This window comes from Eleutherodactylus coqui, chromosome 13 (assembly GCF_035609145.1).
Source record: "Eleutherodactylus coqui strain aEleCoq1 chromosome 13, aEleCoq1.hap1, whole genome shotgun sequence".
NCBI lineage: Eukaryota > Metazoa > Chordata > Amphibia > Anura > Eleutherodactylidae > Eleutherodactylus > Eleutherodactylus coqui.
In genome coordinates, this window is record NC_089849.1 from 42,907,946 (window position 1) to 42,926,699 (window position 18,754).

General features: G+C 44.8%; 1 protein-coding gene across 1 annotated transcript in view; it reads left to right on the top strand.

Moving 5' to 3' along the window:
* The first annotated feature begins 614 nt into the window (after positions 1-614).
* Positions 615-18,754, top strand: part of FBXO47 (F-box protein 47) — a 66,567-nt gene continuing 48,427 nt past the window's right edge. The window contains exons 1-3 of the mRNA XM_066585929.1: positions 615-742; positions 1,168-1,370; positions 17,269-17,439. Of these exons, the coding sequence (XP_066442026.1) occupies positions 615-742; positions 1,168-1,370; positions 17,269-17,439 (502 nt within the window). The remainder of the gene's footprint in view (positions 743-1,167; positions 1,371-17,268; positions 17,440-18,754) is intronic.

Sequence of the window (18,754 nt, forward strand, 5' to 3'; positions counted from 1 at the left end):
TGCGCATTTTAATTATAAAATCCGCGCGTGTTATCTGCAGCTCTAGAAGCCCATAAGAATGCATTAGCATCCGCAGGGCAATTTAAAGCATGTGGGTGCGATTTCTGTTTTTCCCGGCATGCAGAAAGAAATCGCAGCATGCTCCATTTTGTCTGCGGATCCTGCGGGAAGTCAATGGAGGCCGTCATATCTGTGGCACAGCCACAGCTGTCATCGTGGCTGTGCCTCAGGAAAGCGGGACATAAAAAAAAAAGCAGTGCGCGTGCGTCCGGCACGTCGCCAGCATGCCCAGTCGTACCCACTATGCTGAAGAAAAAAGATCCATCCGGTGCAGAGGAGATCCGCGCTGGAGCCGGAGAGGTAAGAAAACCTTTTTTCCTCTCAATGTCTGCGGGCACAGCCGGATTCCGCTGCGGGATTCAGCAGTGGAATCTGTATGTGCAAGTGAACATTGGGCCTTAGGCCTTCTGCACACGGGCGTAAATTCCGCTACATGATTTCCCAGTGAATTTCTGCTCGTACACGCTGCAATAAAATTGCGTTAGATAATGCAATCCTATGCAGACAGGAGTGATTTGTCCGTGTGAAAACTCGTGTGGTAAACAAATCGCGGCATGTCCTATTTCTGTGCAAGCCTCGCAGAGGCCCGCACAGAGATGTCACGGCTGGCCCGCCAGCTCCACTCTGCTCATGCATTAGCTGGGCAGCAGCCAGAACACAGCGGAGAAAACGCTGGGAGGAGGTGAGCCGCGGTGGTCACTGCAGGGGCATGGCATGCAAATCTCGCAGCGGGATCCGACCCGTCCGTCTGCAGGAGGCCATAGGGTTTTGTTTTTTAACAACGAATAGTGCAATCTGCAGTGCTATTTGTTTATGTTTTTTTTTTTTAAAAAGCTGAACAAATTGAAAGCATTCTATTTTTTGTGTTTCTTTAAACACATTGAAATCCATGGGTAAAATATTTAATTCTCTTTTTTTCTGCTCCCAAAGAAACAGAATTGTGACTAAAAGCCCTAACATGGGTGTAAATGGGCCCTTAGTATTATAAGTACAAGGGCATAGTTTGTTGCAGATTATAAACATTTGCCTTTATTTATCTAATTTTCCGTTGTCATGTATTGTACGTAATAAACTTCCATACTAACAATGTCTTCATGTGTCTTTCAGGCTCATTGTGTTAGAACTGGTATCAATGGCAGTCTCCTCTGGCAGCGCCTTTACTTGTATTCCTAACCTGAAGTATAAAAGGAGTAAGCGGCGCCTTGCAGTATTCACTACTGAGGTCACAGATTCTGCAGATGTGTCCACCTTGGGCCAATTCAGAGTTCTGCCTATCGAAATTTTTCACATTTTGCTAGAGTATTTATCAGGTGACATACTGAAACTCAGCTGTAGTGTTTGTCCTCAGAGGCGTAACTTGAAGCTCCTGGGCCCCAATGCAAAACCTCTAACGGGTCCCCCAACTATAATGCTTTATTCATAGTACTGGGCTCCCTATATGGAGAAGAGAGGCCCTTATGTGCCACCGCATCCTCTGCATCTGCTATAGTTACGCCCCTGTTTGTCCTGTATTATATAATAGTTTGCCTCTGAAAATATTTTATGTAATTCTGAGAAGTTCAATGTCAGGTTTATTATATTTAATTGCGTAATGGGGTTCTTGTTTTTTGGATAGCTCATTTTTAAATAGTAACTTTTGCATAGCTGATCTTATGAGTCTTTCTTGACAACCTTCTGTTCAAATGACCACATATCCTACGAGTACAAGAAAGCACTTTCTCACAGTTAATATTAGGCAGTTTTTCAGCTGGTGGCCAGACCTCACTGGCTCTTGCTTTTTATGAATACCTGCGTTGTCATGCTCATGTCTGCACATTTGCTGGTGGCACATACTTGTCTGCAGAAGTAAGGGCTAACCATTAACCTGAAACGTGTAAGAGGTTATGCTGCGTGTGCTCTCTGTCTGGGATTTTAAAAAGACTCTCAATAAAAGCCATAGATGCTAACGAATTCTGGATTTTTTTGCTTTTTCTTCTTAGCTACTTTGTTCCAAATTGTTATATGCATTTTAATATTGCAGGTCAGGCTGGACAATTTAGGATTTGTAGTATATTTCTGGTGCAATGTATGCTAGTTTCAGATATTATAAAAAAATGTGTCAGTCTGGAGCAGCTATGCAACGTTCCAACCAGCCTTTGTGGGAAAGTGTTGTATCTGTCTAAGGCCTAATTTACACAAGCGTATATCGGCCGGCGATTTCACGGCTGGCCAATATACGCTTCCATCTAAGTAGTACCCCCCCCACCCCCACCCCTCCCTTCACTCCCGCTCACCAGCTCCCAACCTCTCTCCTCTCCTCCAAGTGGTTTGTAATGGGAGTGGGCGGAGTGGGCCGGAGCTAAGCTCCCGCCCCCTCCCTGTCCATAGCCAGCAATGGGAGTAGGCGGGGCAGAGCTTAGCTCCGCCTCTTCCCCACCCCCTCTCATTGCTGACGCTGGAGTGGAGGAGAGAGGCAGAGAGCTGGTGAGAGGGAGGGAATGGGTGAGGAGGGAACTGCTTAGATTGGAGAGCATATCGGCCGGCCGTGAAATAGCTGGCCGATATATGCTTGTGTAAATAAGCCCTAAAAGTTGCAAAATGTTAGCAATCCAAAAGCAGTTGATAGATCTCCTCCTGTGTCTTATTTTGTGGCAGTTCCTTCAATAGTAACTGCACTTTTTAATTTTTTGACACGTCAGATCAACATGTCAAAAGTTTTGATCATTGGGGGTCTTGGAGCCAAGACCCACCTCACCACCACCACACCAATCGTTTAAGGGGGCTGGAGCACTTACCTGAGGGCCGTGCCCCTTCGGCTGCTTTTGTTGCATGTCAGCTCCAATCTGCAACTGAAGATGGATGTATAGATGCCTACACAACTCTAGGCATCCGTTTTCAGCTGTCAAGAGCAGCCATCATAGCTGAAGGGATACAGCGCTCAACTGAGCGTTGCAGCCATATAGCACTGAGCAAAGTAGCCTAAAAAAAATGGATTATACCTACCTGATAATCGGGTTTCCAGTAGTCTCCACGACAGCACCAATTGAGATTGCCTCCTCCTGGTAGGACAGGAACATACTGAGAGGTTAAAAGCTCCCCCCCTTCCCCACTTTCCTTAGTGGATTCTAACGAATTGCCGGGGCAGGAGCTAAACTTAAATTTCTTCCCTTAACCGGGGTTTTTTTTTTTTTTGAATTTATGTATTATATTACTTTCTTAGGGGGGGGAAGGTACGGGTGCTGTCGTGGAGACTACTGGAAACCCGATTATCAGGTAGGTATAATCCATTTTTTCCCCTAGTCGTCTCCACGACAGCACCAATTGAGACGTACCAACTAAAGTTTATTAGGGTGGGATTGCTGCTGAGAGGACTTTGCGGCCGAAGGCCATGTCCTCGTCCTGCTGCACTTTTACCCTATAATGTTTAATGAACGTGTGGGGTTTCTTCCAGACTGCGGCCTTGCAAATTTGCTCGACCGAGGCTGAGCTGTGTTCGGCCCATGAGGACGCTACTGCCCTTGTGGAATGGGCTTTAAGAGCTAACGGGATTTCCTTCCCGAGGGCCTTATAGGATTCTATGATGGCCAGGCGGATCCACCTGGCTATGGACCTTTTTGCTGCTTTGTTACCCTTATTTTGGCCACTGAACTGGACGAACAAGTTGTCGTCCCGTCTCCAGTGGCTCGTTGTATCTATGTAGGCTAGGACTGCTCTCCTAACGTCCAGACAGCTTAGGGTTCTTTCCTCCTCGTTTTTTGGGTTACTGAAAAATGAGGGGATTATTATATCCTGGGACCTATGAAAATCTGACGCTACTTTTGGCATAAAGGCAGGGTCTGTTTTAAATATTAGTTTGGTGTCTGCGATTTTCATGAACGGGTGGCGGATGGACAAGGCCTGTAGTTCGCTAACCCGTCTTGCGGAGGTAATAGCTACTAAGAAGATGGTTTTGATTGTAAGCATTCTTATAGGTAGCCCCTCGATCGGTTCGAATGGTACCGTTGTCATGGCCCTTAGAGCCCAATTAAGATTCCAGTCTGGAAACAGGTTTATGGGCCTATGGCGTAGTCTAGCTGCCGCTGTTAGGAACCTGTGGACCCATCTGTCGTCTGCGAATTTTGTGTCGCAAATGGCGCTAAGGGCTGAAACCTGGACTTTTAGGGTGCTCGGGGAGAGGCCCATCTCTAGGCCCTCCTGCAGGAATTCTAAGATTAGCGGAGTGTCGGGGATAGAATCCCCGCGATCCCTTCCCTGTCTCCATGAGGAAAACCTTCTCCAGACCTTCTGGTAGATCAGGTGGGTCGTCTTTTTCCTACTGGACATTAGGGTTTCTACTACTTTCTCTGAGAATCCTTTCTTTCTTAGTGAGGATTCCTCAAGAGCCATGCCGTTAAGTGGAGCTTGTCTAGGCCGGGGTGGTTCAGTGGCCCCTGCGATAGAAGATCTGTCCAGGTAGGGAAGGTGACTGGGTCCTGGACGCTCAGTGTTGCCAGAAGACCGAACCAGCTTCTTTTCGGCCAGAAGGGGGTCACCAGGATTAGCGTGCATGCCTGGGTACTGAAGTGCTATAAGACCCTGGGGATTAGTGGTATGGGAGGGAAGGCGTACACCAGCCCTTGTCCCCAGTCCTGGCCTAGGGCGTCTACTGCTGTCGGACGATCTCCTGGCCGGAGGGAGAAAAAGTTGCCTACTTTTGTGTTCTCCCTGGTTGCGAAGAGGTCCAACTGTGGGGTCCCCCACCGGTTGGTTAGGATTCTGAATGCCTCTGGGGAGAGGGACCATTCTCCTGGGTCTATTTGCTTCCTGCTGAGGAAGTCTGCTTTTTCGTTTAGTGTCCCCTTCAAGTGGGTTGCCGTGATCGAAAGGATCCGGCCCTCCGCCCAGTGAAAGATTTTCTGTGTGATGCTTTGCAGTGAGGGAGATCTTGTGCCGCCTTGGTGTCGTATATGGGCGACCGCGGTGATGTTGTCTGACAGTATCTTTATGTGTTGGTTCTGTAGCGAGTTGCCCAACTGCTGTAGAACCTGCCAAACTGCCTGTAGTTCTCTGTAATTTGAGGACTGTTCTTTTATCCTCTGAGGCCAGGGACCCTGAAAGAACTGGTTCCCCACATGCGCTCCCCATCCCCAGGCGCTTGCGTCTGTTGTGATGTGGGTGGCTGGGTTTTGTAGCCAGTGAACCCCTCTCCGCAGGTTCTCTGGGGATGTCCACCAACGCAGGGATGTTTTCACCCCGTTTGGGATGTACATTCTTGCTCCTAACGAGGACTGCCTTTTGTCCCACGTGGATAGGACTGAGGCTTGCAGGGCTCTGGTGTGGGCCTGGGCCCATGCTACTCCTGGAATGCATGATGTCAAGCTCCCCAGGAGAGACATTGCTTCCCGAATTGTGCAGAATCGTCTTCGTAGGAAAGTTCTGACTATTCTTCGGATTTTTTGTATTCTCTCCTTGGGTAGGTAGGAGCATTGCGATTCTGAGTTGAGCGTTATTCCCAGAAACGTCTTCTGCTTGTCGGGATCTAGGCTGGATTTTTCCCAGTTTATGATCCATCCTAACGATTGGAGAAGCTCTAGCACTATCTACAGGTGTTTTGTTAGGAGTTTTTTGGACTCTGCTATTAATAGAACGTCGTCCAGGTAGGGTACTACTAGGACCGATTTTTTTTTTTCCTCAGGTGGGCGGCTACCTCCGCCATAATCTTGGTAAAGATTCTGGGGGCTGAGGATATCCCGAAGGGCAGGCATCTGAATTGGTGGTGCTCTATTCTTCTGCCCATGTCCACTGCGAACCGCAGGTATTTCTGAGACTCTTTGTGGATCGGAATGTGAAAATAAGCGTCCTTTAGGTCGATGGATGCCATGTAGGCTCCTCTGGGGATCAATTTTATCGTGGAGGAGATGGTTTCCATTTTGAATCTCCTGTATCGGACGCAGGTGTTCAGGTTTTTCAGATTTATTATCATCCGATGTTTCCCGCCGGGTTTTTTTACTAGAAAGAGCCTGGAATAATGGCCCTGGGTTTCCTCGTCTCGCGGAACGGGAGATATTGCGTTTAATAGTTGCAAGTCGCGCACGCTTTGCCTTAGTAGATGTAACTGTTTTTTTGAGGCTTCCATGGTAATAAATTTCCTTCTGGGGACGGACACCAGCTCTATCTGGTATCCATACTGTAGGATCTTCGGGATCCATGGGCCCCCGCAGATTGCGGCCCATTGATCCACAAAGCTCCCCAGCCTTGCCCCTACGGGGATGGCGTCAGGGTCTCTGCTTCGGCTCCCCCTGGTGGGGGTTGAAGAGGATATTCCTTCCTCTGCCCCCCTTGGGGTAACTCCAGCGGCCTGTCTTGCCCTTGCCTCGGTAGGCCTCGGGCTGTTGCATTGGAGCCCGGGAGAAGGTCTTCCCTCTCTGTGGCTTTTCTTCAGGGAACCCTTTTTTTCTGTCGGCCGCTTTTTCTAGAATTTTGTCTAGATCCGGTCCGAACAGAAATTTGCCGTAGAATGGGAGGGCACATAATTTATTTTTTGAGGCCAGGTCGCCTGACCATGATTTCAGCCATAACACCCTTCTGGCTGAGTTAGAGCGGGCTGTGGCCTTCGCTGAAAGTTTGACGGCCTCGGCCGCGGCGTCCGCTAGGAAATTAGTTGCCATGCGCAAGATGGGAAGGGAGTCTAGGATCTGTTCCCTCGGTGTTTTATTGGTTAGGTGTAATTCCAGCTGTTCTAACCATACCCCCAGGGTCCGCGCCACGCAAGTGGCTGCGATCCCTGGCCTAAGGGTGTTTGCCGCTGCCTCCCACGATTTCTTTAGGAGGCCCTCCGCTTTGCGATCCATGGGGTCTTTTAGCTGTGCGGCGTCCTCAAAGGGAAGAGTCGTCCTCCTGGCTACTTTGGCCACCGGGACGTCTACTTTAGGTATTTCATCCCAGCTTGCGCAAACTTCCTCTTCAAAGGGGTATCTCCTTTTTACGCCTCGAGCGGAGAAGGAGCCTGCGTCTGGTTTACTCCACTCTTTCTGAATTATTTTAGTGATATTCTTGTGGACAGGGAAGGTATGCTTGCGCCTCTCCCCAAGTCCACCGAATATCTCATCCTGTAGAGTCCGTGGCTCTCTGGGCTGTTCCATTTTTAGAGTAGCCCTGACTGATTTAATTAATTCCGTCAAGTCGTCTTGATGGAATAAATATTTCCTGTAGTCCTCCTCATCTGAGGACTCCTCGGCCGCCTGTTCCTCTTGCTCTGATCCGATAGAATTCTCGGAATCAGAAGGCTCCTCGGGAACATACGCCTTTTTCTGGCGTTTCGCTGGCGGTGCCGGCTGTGACGTTAGGGCTGATCGAACCTCCTCCTTCACCAGCTTCCTAACGTCGTCCATGAATCCCCCCGATTCCTCTCTGACTAGCCTAGCCACGCATGCCTTGCATAGAGGCCTCTGGTACGTGGCTGGCAGTCTCGTCCCGCATTCCACGCATTTTCGCAGTTTTGTTCTGGGGGTGATGTCTTTTTTATCCCCCTGACAAACAAAGCATTTTTGCGGGTAAATATGCAATTTTTCCATGTACAGCATACTGGATATTTGCATTGTATTTTTTGCCGCACTGGCTACTTACGGCCGCTGAGGCTGAAGTTTCAGCTGTCTCTGGGGCTGGAGCACTCATTGCTATACCGGTGCTGCAGACACCCTGCGACCTGTAGTGCTGGTATGTTCTGGCTTCTCTCAGGTTCCTATCTCTTTTGAATTTTCGCGCTCCTGCGCTAAGCCCCGCCCCCTCCGCTCCTGATGCAGACGCGATGACGTCATCGCGCTGGACGCGTGACGCGGCGCCCCGCCTCCTGCCGTCAAAGGGCTTCCTGGAGCGCCGCGCTGTAATTTCTGCCGGAGGACGAGCGGGACTGGGGCTCCCGCTTTGTACCCCCCATGGGCCGCCGCGGGAGGAACCTGGCCCGGGGGTTACCACCCCATGTGGCGTCCCGGGAGTCGTCTTGGCTGAGAAGGGAGGACAGGGTGAGCCACTGCCCTCCGATCCGCCAGTATGTAGAATTTTGCTGGCTTCTCCACCAGCTCCTCTCAGCGATCCTGCCTCCTGGCAGGACAGGAAGACACTGAGGAAAGTGGGGAAGGGGGGGAGCTTTTAACCTCTCAGTATGTTCCTGTCCTACCAGGAGGAGGCAATCTCAATTGGTGCTGTCATGGAGACGACTGGAGGAAATATTATTTTACCATGTGATATAAGCGCAGGGATTGGGTATTGAAAATTGGTCTTTCAAAAAGATTTTATGAATAGCAGTTCTGGAATATACTAAGTGTGCCACAAAAAATGAGCCCTGCACCACACTCTTATGAAAGCTGTCCAAAAGAAAATCTGTGGTACCCATAGCAACCAATCACAGCGCAGCTTTAATTTTATCTTAGCAGTATAAGAAATGAAAGCTGAGCTGTGATTGGTTTTTATTGGCAAGAAAAATTACAGAGTGAAGTCGGTGAGTTTTCCATTTTTTTATTTTTTTTAAATTACGCCAGTATTTGTCACCTGGGGCTGAAGAACACTCATACAAAATTTCACTCCAATCAGACCAGAACTGGATTTCTCTATGACACAAACAAGCAGATTTTGCGTTTTATGTAGATTAGAATCTTTAAACTCATAACTGATGAAGACTCCTACAAATTCATTGGCTTTGTTAAGGCCCCATACTAGAACCTGATGAGCCACATTACTCCCTCATGTAGAGGCGGCAACAGTACGAATAAAGACCACTTTCTGCAACCATTCCATATGTATCTCAGGGGTCTAGTACCAAAATATATTATACTATTGTTTTCCAAAAACACTGTACTTTTAAGTAACAGAGATATGCACAAAAATAAACAGTTCTTCGAAGGATCCCTAAAATGCACCAGTGGACCAATTAATCTTGATATTAAATGTATCAAAAATGCATATCCAATATAAAACTAGTGTCATCTACACTCCTTAAATGGAATCTGTCACCATGTTCTTGCACCCCTCTCGGAGAGCAGCATAAGGTAGTGAGTCGCAGTGTTATGTCTGCTGTATGTATCTACGCAGTAGTTTGGGAGATACGTGCATTTTATTAGTAGCTGACAGACACAGAGCTAGTCCTGCATATTCATGTTCGTCAGGCTGGTCATGCCCAGCCAGCCCTCCAGCTGATGTTTGCATAGAGAGAACTGCCAATACAGTAATAGACAAACAGCAGTGAATCAATGGCTGGTGGGTGGTGTGAGTGTAGCTAGCCTGCAGCTCATGAATTCCCAGGACTCCTTTAACCCCTTCCTGCTCCAGGACCTACATTTACGTCCAGGAGCGTCAGGGTATGTATGAAGAGAGGGTATGTATGAAGATTACAGCTGACACCCGTGGGCAATAGCTGCAATCGGCCATGCGGCCAATTGCGGCTACTAACCCTTTAAATGCCCCTGTCAATTCTGACGGCATTTAAATCCCGTACAACACCCTCCTCTCCCCGCAAGGGTGAGATTCTAAAAGGCCCCAGGGCTGTCTTGGGAGACTGCCTATCAAGCCATCCCCGTGGGGTGGCTTAATAGGCTGCCTGTCAAATTGCAATATGCCATAGCTATCATTTAAGAATCTAAATCATAAAATAAAAATACATATTTGGTATCGCCGCGTCCGTAAAACTCCGATCTTTCAAAGTACTGCATTATTTACCCCAGATGGTGAACGCCGTCTGAAAAAAAAATTAAGAACGCCATAAATGCACTTTTTCAGTCTCCCATAAAAAACCCAATAAAAAGCGATCAAAATGTCGCATGTATTGCAAATTGATACTAACGGAAACTACAGGACATCCCGCAAAAAATGAGCCCTCGCTCAACTACATCAACGGAAAAATAATAAAAGTTATTGCGCGCAGAAGATGGCGGTAGAAAATAATTGAAAAAAATTGAATGTCTTTGAAAAAAAAAGTAGTATAGTAAAAAAAAACGATACAAATTTGGTATCGCAGTAATTGTACTGACTCATAGAATAAAGTTATCATGTCATTTTGGTTGCGGTTTGTGGGTCATAGAAACAAGGTTCACTGAGAGATAGCGGAATGTGTTTTTTGTTTTTTTTTTTCCGTTTGACATCACTTAGAAGTTTTTCAGTACATTATATGGTACTTTAAATAGCACCATTGAAAACTAGAACTCAGCCCGAAAAAACAAGCCCTCATACAGCGAGGTCCATGGATAAAGAAAGGAGTTATGATTTTTTTTAAAAGGAGGGAGGATAACGAAAATGGGGGGAAAAGAGGGGCCGCGTCATTAAGGGGTTAACCCCTTAAGGACTATCCCCTCCTTTTTTTTTTTCCTCCCCCCAACCCCCCTTAAAAAAAAAATCATAACTTTTATTTATTCATCGACGTCGCTGTATGAGGGCTTGTTTTTTTGTGGACGAGTTGTATTTTTACCATATAATGTACTGAAATACTACAATGTAATGTAAAAAATTCTTAATGGAGTGAAATGGGAAAAAAAAAATTCCGCCATCTTTGGGTGTGTATTGTTTCTACGGCGTACACACTGCAACAAAACTGACCTGATAACTTTATTCTGTAGATCAGTACAAATACTATGATACCAAATTTATATAGTTTTGTTTTTTTGGCTGTACTTTTTTTTTTCTTTTAAAGATTAATTTTTTTTTAATTTATTTTCAGCTGCCGTCGTCTGACAGCTATAACTTTTTTTATTTTTTCATTTACATAGTTGTGCAACATCTCATTTTGTGTGGGATGTCCTGTAGTTTCCGTTGGTACATACCACTTTTTGATTGCTTTTTATTTCATTTTTTTCTTGGAGATAAGGTGACCAAAAAAGCGCAATTCTGGCTTCTTTTTTTTTTTTTACAACGTTCACCTTGCTGGGTAAATAATTCATTACCTTGATAGGTCGGACTTTTACGGATGCAGCGATACCAAATATGTATTTTTGTTTTTATTATCTAGATTATTTTATTATAAATATGGCAAAAGGTTTTTTGTTTTTTTTAACCCCTTTCCGCCACAGGACGTAAATGTACATCTTGGCAAAGGGGTACTTAACGCAACAGGACGTACATTTACGTCCCGGGGATAGCGCGAGATCATAAGATATTCTCCTCTATCCGGCAACGGGAGCCAGCTGTCACCAACACGCTCTTTCTGTGTTCTCTTCGGACTATCGCAATAAAATTGCAGACAGCCTGGTGTGTTGCCATACCCTATGATCGCTAATACAAGTGATAAGGCATTGTAGAACAGAAGTCCTGCAATGCTTTATCATAGCGATCATGGGTGCTATGGTGCAAGTTCCCCACATGGACATAAAAAGTGTAAAAAGAAGATAAAAATAATGTAATAAAAATGTTAAAGAAAAAAACTTTTTTGTGCTTTTTTCCATATTAGCTTAAAATTAACAAAAAATGTAAAATCCTACATATTTGGTATCGCCGTATCCATGACGCGTTCAATAAGACGTACACACTTTTTATCCTGTACAGCAAAAAGTGTAAAAAAAAAAAACAACCTAAAAAAACTGAGGCAAAATGCTTATTTTTTTTTTTATTTTGCCTCTCAAAAAACGCTATAAGGGTGCCTACCCACTTGCGATTTTTTTTCCTGTGATGTTTTGCGTTTTTTCTCAAGAGCAATTAGTATAGAATGTGTTTTTGTCCATCTGGGGTTTTTTTTCTGTTTCGTGGGGTTTTTTCACATAGGAACTGTCAGTTGCATATGTCTCCTTATTTTTCTCTTAATGCACCCATGATTGTCAATGGAGGGCTGCAAAAAATGCAGCAGAAAACGCGCGAAAACGCAGCGTTTTTCACGCGCGAAAATCGGCAATGCAAGTGGGTAGGCACCCTAAAAGTGATCAAAAAATGGCACCAATAACAGAGCTCTGTCCATGGAAAAATAAAAAAGTTATAGAACTTTGAATGCAGCGATATAGAAATAATAATTTCCAAAATAAGTTTTTTTTATTGCGGAAAAGTAAAAATAAACTAAAAAACATATAAGCATTTTGGTATCGTAATCGTACCGACCCACAGAAAAAATGTATTGTGTCATTTATGCTGAATGATTAATGCTGTAAAAAAACAAAAAACAAGCCCTTATACGGTTGTGTTGACTGAAAAATAAAAAAGTTATAGCTTTTGAAAAATGGAGATGAAAATCTGCAAAAAAATCGTTGTTTCCTTATGCCCAAAATAAGCCATGTCCTTAACCCCTTCATGACATGGCCTATTTTGGGCTTAAGGATGCAACAATTTTTGGCGGATTTTCTTCTCCGTTTATCAAAAGTCATAACTTTTTTATTTTTCCGTCGACGCGGCCGTATGAGGGCTTGTTTTTTGCGTGGCGAACTGTAGTTTTTATCGGTGCCACTTTTGGGTACATAGACTATATTGTAAAACTTTTTTTTTTTTTTTTAATGATAGCAGGGAGAGAAAACGCATCAATTCTGCCATAGATTTTTTTTTTATTTTTATTTTTTACAGCGGTAATCATGCAGCATAAATGAGACATTCCATTTTTTCTATGGACCGCTACGGTTACAACGATACCAAAATTCTTACATTTTTTTTAGGTTTTCCCACTTTTCTGCAATAAAAACCCTTTTTCTGGGTAATCTTTTTTTTTTTTTCTAAATTGCTGCATTCAAAGTCCTGTAACTTTTTTATTTTTTGATGTACGGCACTCTATGAGGGCTTATTTTTTGCGAGACGAGCTGTAGATTTTATTGGTACCATTTTGGGGTACATACGGCTTTTTTGATCACTTTTATTGCGTTTTTAGTGAGGCAAAATGCTAAAAATTAGCATTTTGCCTCAGTTTTTTAGCGTTTTTTTTTAGCGTTTTTTTCCGTGCACAGTCAAAAGCATGTGCAACTTATTGTACGCGTCGTTACGGACGCGAAAATACCAAATATGTGGGATTTTAATTTTTTTTTACCTTTTTTTATGCTAATCTGAGAAAAAGCATTAAAAATGTTTTTTTTTTACTCTTTTTTTTACATTTTTTTTAAATTCTTTTTTTAATCTTTGTTTTTTTTACACTGTTTGTGTCCTTCTGAGGGACTTTAACCACCGCCGTGATGATCGCTGGTATAAGGCATGGCAGAGCTACTGCTCTGCCATGCCTTATCGCTTGTACAGCGATTATAGGCATAGGCAATACAGGACGCCAGTGTCTGGCGTCCTGTTGCCATGGTGACAGGCTGGGCTCTCGCAATGACATCGCGAGTTCCGGCCGGAGACACAGAGGGAGCCGCGCTCCCTCTGTGAACTCTTTCCCTGCCGCGATCTACTTAGATCGCGGCAGAGAAGGGGTTAACAGCGGGGGGCGCATCTCCAATGCCCCCCCCCCCCCCCGCTGTTACAGCGGGACGCCGGCTGTGACTGACAGCCGGCTCCCGCTGCGGGATAGCGCTGGATCATATGTGATCCCGCGCTATCTCCAGGACGCAAGTTTACGTCCTGTTGCGGGAAGTACCAGGCTGCCAGGACGTAAACTTACGCCCTGCAGCGGGAAGGGGTTAAGGGGTTAAATTCGTACAACTTTTCTAAACTTAATTTTTACTTTTTTTTTGTTTAGTCCTCAGAAGGAACAAGAGCATGCAATGCTTTGATCGCTTCTGCAGTATGATGTAATGCCATAGCATTACATTATGAGATCTGACAGGCATTCTATCAAGCCATGCTTATTGGAGCTGTTGCCGCCGGGTGTTGGCTGTAAGAAACAGCCAGCAGCCGCGTTGTAAGGAGGGAGATCACCCCGCGATCCATTATGGCAGCCCTGGAACCTTCAGAAGGCCCTAGGCTGTCACGATACCTAGATGGCACCCCTGCTTAAAGAATCAGGGCCGTTTGGAATATTAGTCATGCCTGTTGGAGATTATAAACCTAAATCAAGCCAATAATCAAGTTCATAGCTGAGATGATTAAATGCAGATGCATTATTGAAAAGGATTTGTTCTACAGCACAACCCAGTAACAATCCATGTCAGGTTACACAATGTACTGAAAGTAATCATTTTCGAAAAACTGGGTGTTTAAAACTGTGATGGAGTGGCAGTCATATTCTATATGGACACATTGATAATCTGGAGCTAGAGCATAGCACATCGTGGCACATGTGTGAGCTGATATGCATGGAGAGGAGTAGGAGATAAATATTCTTACTGCATCATCTGTTTATTGTTCGTGTCAAGATACACTTAAAAGGCATGAAAGAATACTGTCCTCATGTTTCTGGACTGAAGTTATAACAAAATGGCAGCTTTTATTATATGTTTGTTAACTAAGTCATATTAGACAGAAAAAAGCTTGTGTTTGGCACATGATTATAATATTATATTACATAAAACTTACTTGCCTTTTTTGATGCGTTTTTTTTGAGCCAAAGCCAGAAGTGGATCCAGCAGAAATTGGAAACACAAATTCGTTCTTTTTATAGTTCTCATTCTTTTTTTTAAATCGATTTCTGACTCTGGCTCAAAAAACTGCATCAAAACTGTAAGTTTGTTTCCCCAAAAATGCTGTGTGTGAAGCCACCCTTAATAATAAATGGCAGTTTGCAGCCTTATGATATGGACAAATTGACTGAATTCTAATGGACATGCAACACATCTCAACCAAAAAGATGCTTTACGTGGATGGGTAATGTGTCTTCATTTAAGGTTGCCCGTACACGCTGCAGCTGATCGGCTGCAACCACATGCGGATGACCATAATTGACAGGCGGAACCTATGCCGACCGGCTTCATACAGGTGTATTTGCATGTGCGATACGCAGTAAATAAAAGCCATTAATTTGAACGGATTTGTCCACATGCGTGTATCTTTCTGCACATCTTGTTTGCCCCCCTCCCCCCCCCAAAAGCACAGCACGCTCTATTTTCCACATTTGCACACCAGAAGCCCCCACAGAAGTCACTGGGGATTTGAAAATGATAGGACATGTATGTAACACTGCGTATTTGTGCAGGAAAAATAACACATCTGGAACTTATTAGACTAATTAGCCATTTCAATTGATCCATATTTTTTGCCGCGCACAGATGCATATGCCTTGTGTGCCGAAAAAGTACAGTAAAATATGCCAATGCACGTAAAAAAGCATTGTTCCTTCCGCAAAAAGTGTGTGCATGCGCGTGCAATTACACATACGCTCGTGTGAACCCAGCCTTATAATGGCTTGTATGATGCAAAAACGAGTGTAGTAGAGTAGTGCCATGTATTTTAGAGAAACTGCCATGATTTTAATGTATTAATTGAATCTCAGTAAAAGAAAGTATTTTACTTTTACACTTTTACACTGTTAACTAGTAGAGATGAGCGAGCATACGCGCTAAGGACAATTACTCGAGTGAGTATTGTCCTTAGCGAGTACCTGCCTCCTCGGAAGAAAAGATTCAGGTGCCGGCGCGGGTGAGCGGTGAGTTGCGGGAGTGAGCAGGGGGGAGCGGGGGGGGGAGAGAGAGATCTCCCCTGCCACTCCCCGCACCCCGCCGGCACCCGAATATTTTCTTCCGAGCGGGCAGGTACTCGCTAAGGGCAATGCTCGCTTGAGTAATTGTCCTTAGCGAGTATGCTCACTCATCTCTATTAACTAGTGTTGTTTTTTTGTTGTTGTTTTTTTTAACTACAGTCAATTAATATAAAGGGGACTTTCCAGGCATCACCACATTATACTTCTTTATAAATGAAGAGCATAATTTTGACAAGATTTCTAAGTTCTCTACTGAAACCGTTACATGTTGATAGAAGTTTATTAAGTTATTGTTGGGCTATTTTCACAGCCGCATTAGGGCTCAGTTCAGGGTATCCATCTCTCTGCTCTGTTTTGGGGGGGAGAGAAACGTAAGTGAAATGGAAAAATAAAAACATGAAGGAATGTAAGTAAAGAGAAGCCTTTTTGAAAGGGGGGGTGTTCTCCCATCTTTTATTTCAGTTTTTCTCCTCCAAAAAATAGAGCAGAAAGATGGGAACCCTGAACTGAGCCCTAACACAGGTGAGAACACAGCCTAAGTTGTTTATTTGAAGCTTTTAGATGTTGATATAAGTATGTTAATTGCTTTAACAAAACTATAACAAACAATATAAACATGTTCTTTTTCCACTTTCTTGATTGAGAAAACAAGAAATAATATGCCTAGATTAGTGTTACATTTTACTGACTTAATTACAAGTTTGTTTTTGTTTGCGTGGGTTTTCTTTCACCCTCCAAAAACATTCTAAGGCTGCATTCCCACGAATGTATAATGGCTCGGTTTTCACGCCGAGCCGATATACGTCGTCCTCATGTGCACGGGGGGGGGGGGGATGGAAGAGCCAGGAGCAGGAACTAAGCTCCCGCCCCCTCTCTGCCTTCTCTCCGCCCCTCTGCACTATTTGCAATGGGGAGAGGCGGAACGGGGCGGGGCTAATTCTCAAACCTTTGCCCCACCCCTGTCCCGCCTCCTTTCATTGCAAATAGTGCAGAGGGGCGAAGAGGAGGCAGAGAGGGGGCAGGAGCTCAGTTCCTGCTCCTTGCTCTTCCATCCCCCCCCCCCCTGCACATGAGGACGACGTATATCGGCTCAGCGTGAAAACCGAGCCGATATACGTTCGTGGGAATGCAGCCTAAAAGCACATTTAGACCCAACAAATCTCGCTCAAAGCTGTTTTCTGAGCGAGAATCGTTGGATCTAAATGCACAGACATCGTGCAGTTTTTGTGCATGAGTCATTTGTCTCCCAATTCTAGTTTTCTTGAATTGAGCGATGAACTCTTATTAGCGGTGCAGGCTGTTATCACAGTCGGCAGCGCTGATAAGATACTTTCAGCTCGTGTCCTTGCGGGACACAAGCTGTAAGCACGGCGAACAATGCAAAAAATTGCTTATGCAGAACAGCTGTATTGTTCGCCGAGCGATAGCGGCAGTGTCCCGCTCCACCTGCATAGCTCTTAAGTAGCTACTTAGCTTCTATAGACTATGCAAAGATGATCGCTCAAAACTGTCACTCAAACTGTTGTTTGGGCGACTTTTGAGCGATCATCTGTCAGTTTAAATGGTGTCTAACAGGTGAAAACATATAGATTGTAACCCCCATGAAGACAGGACCCAATGTAAGTGATGACAGTCTGTATGCAGTGCTGTGTAATATGTATGTGCTATATTAATGAGTAAAATAAATAATTTTACATGAATTTTCTTTAATGTCTGTTTTATGTCTGTTACAGTTAAAGACCTCAGCGTAATGAGCATAGTCTCCAAAGCCATCAATAGACAGCTTATCAGCTACATCTCTTCACCTGCTGGAAATCGTCGACTGCTGTGCCAAGACTTCCACTGTGCAGGTTTTGTGGAGGGAGGGAGAGAATCTCCAATATTGGAACATTACAGAGTTTTAGGTGAACGAAATTCTACATATTAAAATGGTTATCTACAGAAGCGAAACTGTTTTATTTGCATTACTAGGAGTTATTTTGCAGAAAGAGAGCATTTTTATTTTAATATGACACCAGCCAAAATGTTATCACCATCACCTAATTTCATAAACAATTAGACTTCAAAAACAGTTTCATCTGGACAACCCTATTTAAAGTATTGGGGACCTTTTACATGGGACGGAATAGGCCACATGACGCACCGCAGCCACGGTAAATTACACACCACAATCTGCAGGCTACTTGCAGGATTTGGTGCAGAATTGAAAATGGCTTAAAACCTGCCTGCAATCCTGCATCAAAATTCTCAGTAAGGGTGGATTCACAAGTGCGTGTTTATGTGCGTACAGTTGTGCGCACAAAAGCACAGTCCTATTAGAAACATTGATTCCCTATGGTGTGTTCACATATCCGTGTTTTACAGGCATGCAAACGCACGTACCTGCAAAACCTAGGACATGCGTGCACCATAGGTCCATAGAATTCACCATAGAATTCAATGAATGGCGAAGCACTGCCTGTGATTGGCTGAGTGCTGTAACCAATCACAGGTAGCACTCAGCTGTCATTCAATGAATGGCTGAGAGCTGCCTGTGATTGTCTCAGCACTCAGCCAATCAGATACAGCCGTTTCAGGAGCAGGGAGAAGACAGGCTAGACGCGCCTGAGTCCCGGCAGCTGAGGAGAGGTGAGTATAATATTTTTCTTATTTTTAACACATTTCTAACGCATCTCTGCAGGGCTTGCCAGCAGCCCATTACTTTCAATGGGACTGCAGAAGCGCCGGTCCCATTGAAAGCAATGGGAAAACATTGTGATCCTCTGTGACAGCTGTGGCAGGGGATTCTTTACTTCCCGCAGGGATAAATAAATCCTCTGCCACAACTGTGGGAGGGAATTCTTTACTCCCCACGGGGAGTCCTCTTGGCACTGATCACAGCGGCGGAGGGGTGAGTATATATACATATATATTTTTCTTATTTTTTGCACAAGCAGGGATGATTTTCAGGGAAGGGCTTATATTTAAAGCACTTCCCCGAAAATCAATGCAGGGGTTGCTGGCAGCCCATTGCTTGCAATGAAGCCATCGGCAGCAGCCGCGGCCCATTGAAGGCAATAGGCATGGACCGGCATTCAGGCGTGTTTGTGCAGGTACGTGGGTGCGCACTTTTGTGCGCACCTATGTACACCACATGCATGCGCTCGTGTGAATGCACCCTAAAACCTGCTTATGTGAAAGCTCCCTTAGGGTATGTACACACCGTGTGAAAATGCTGCA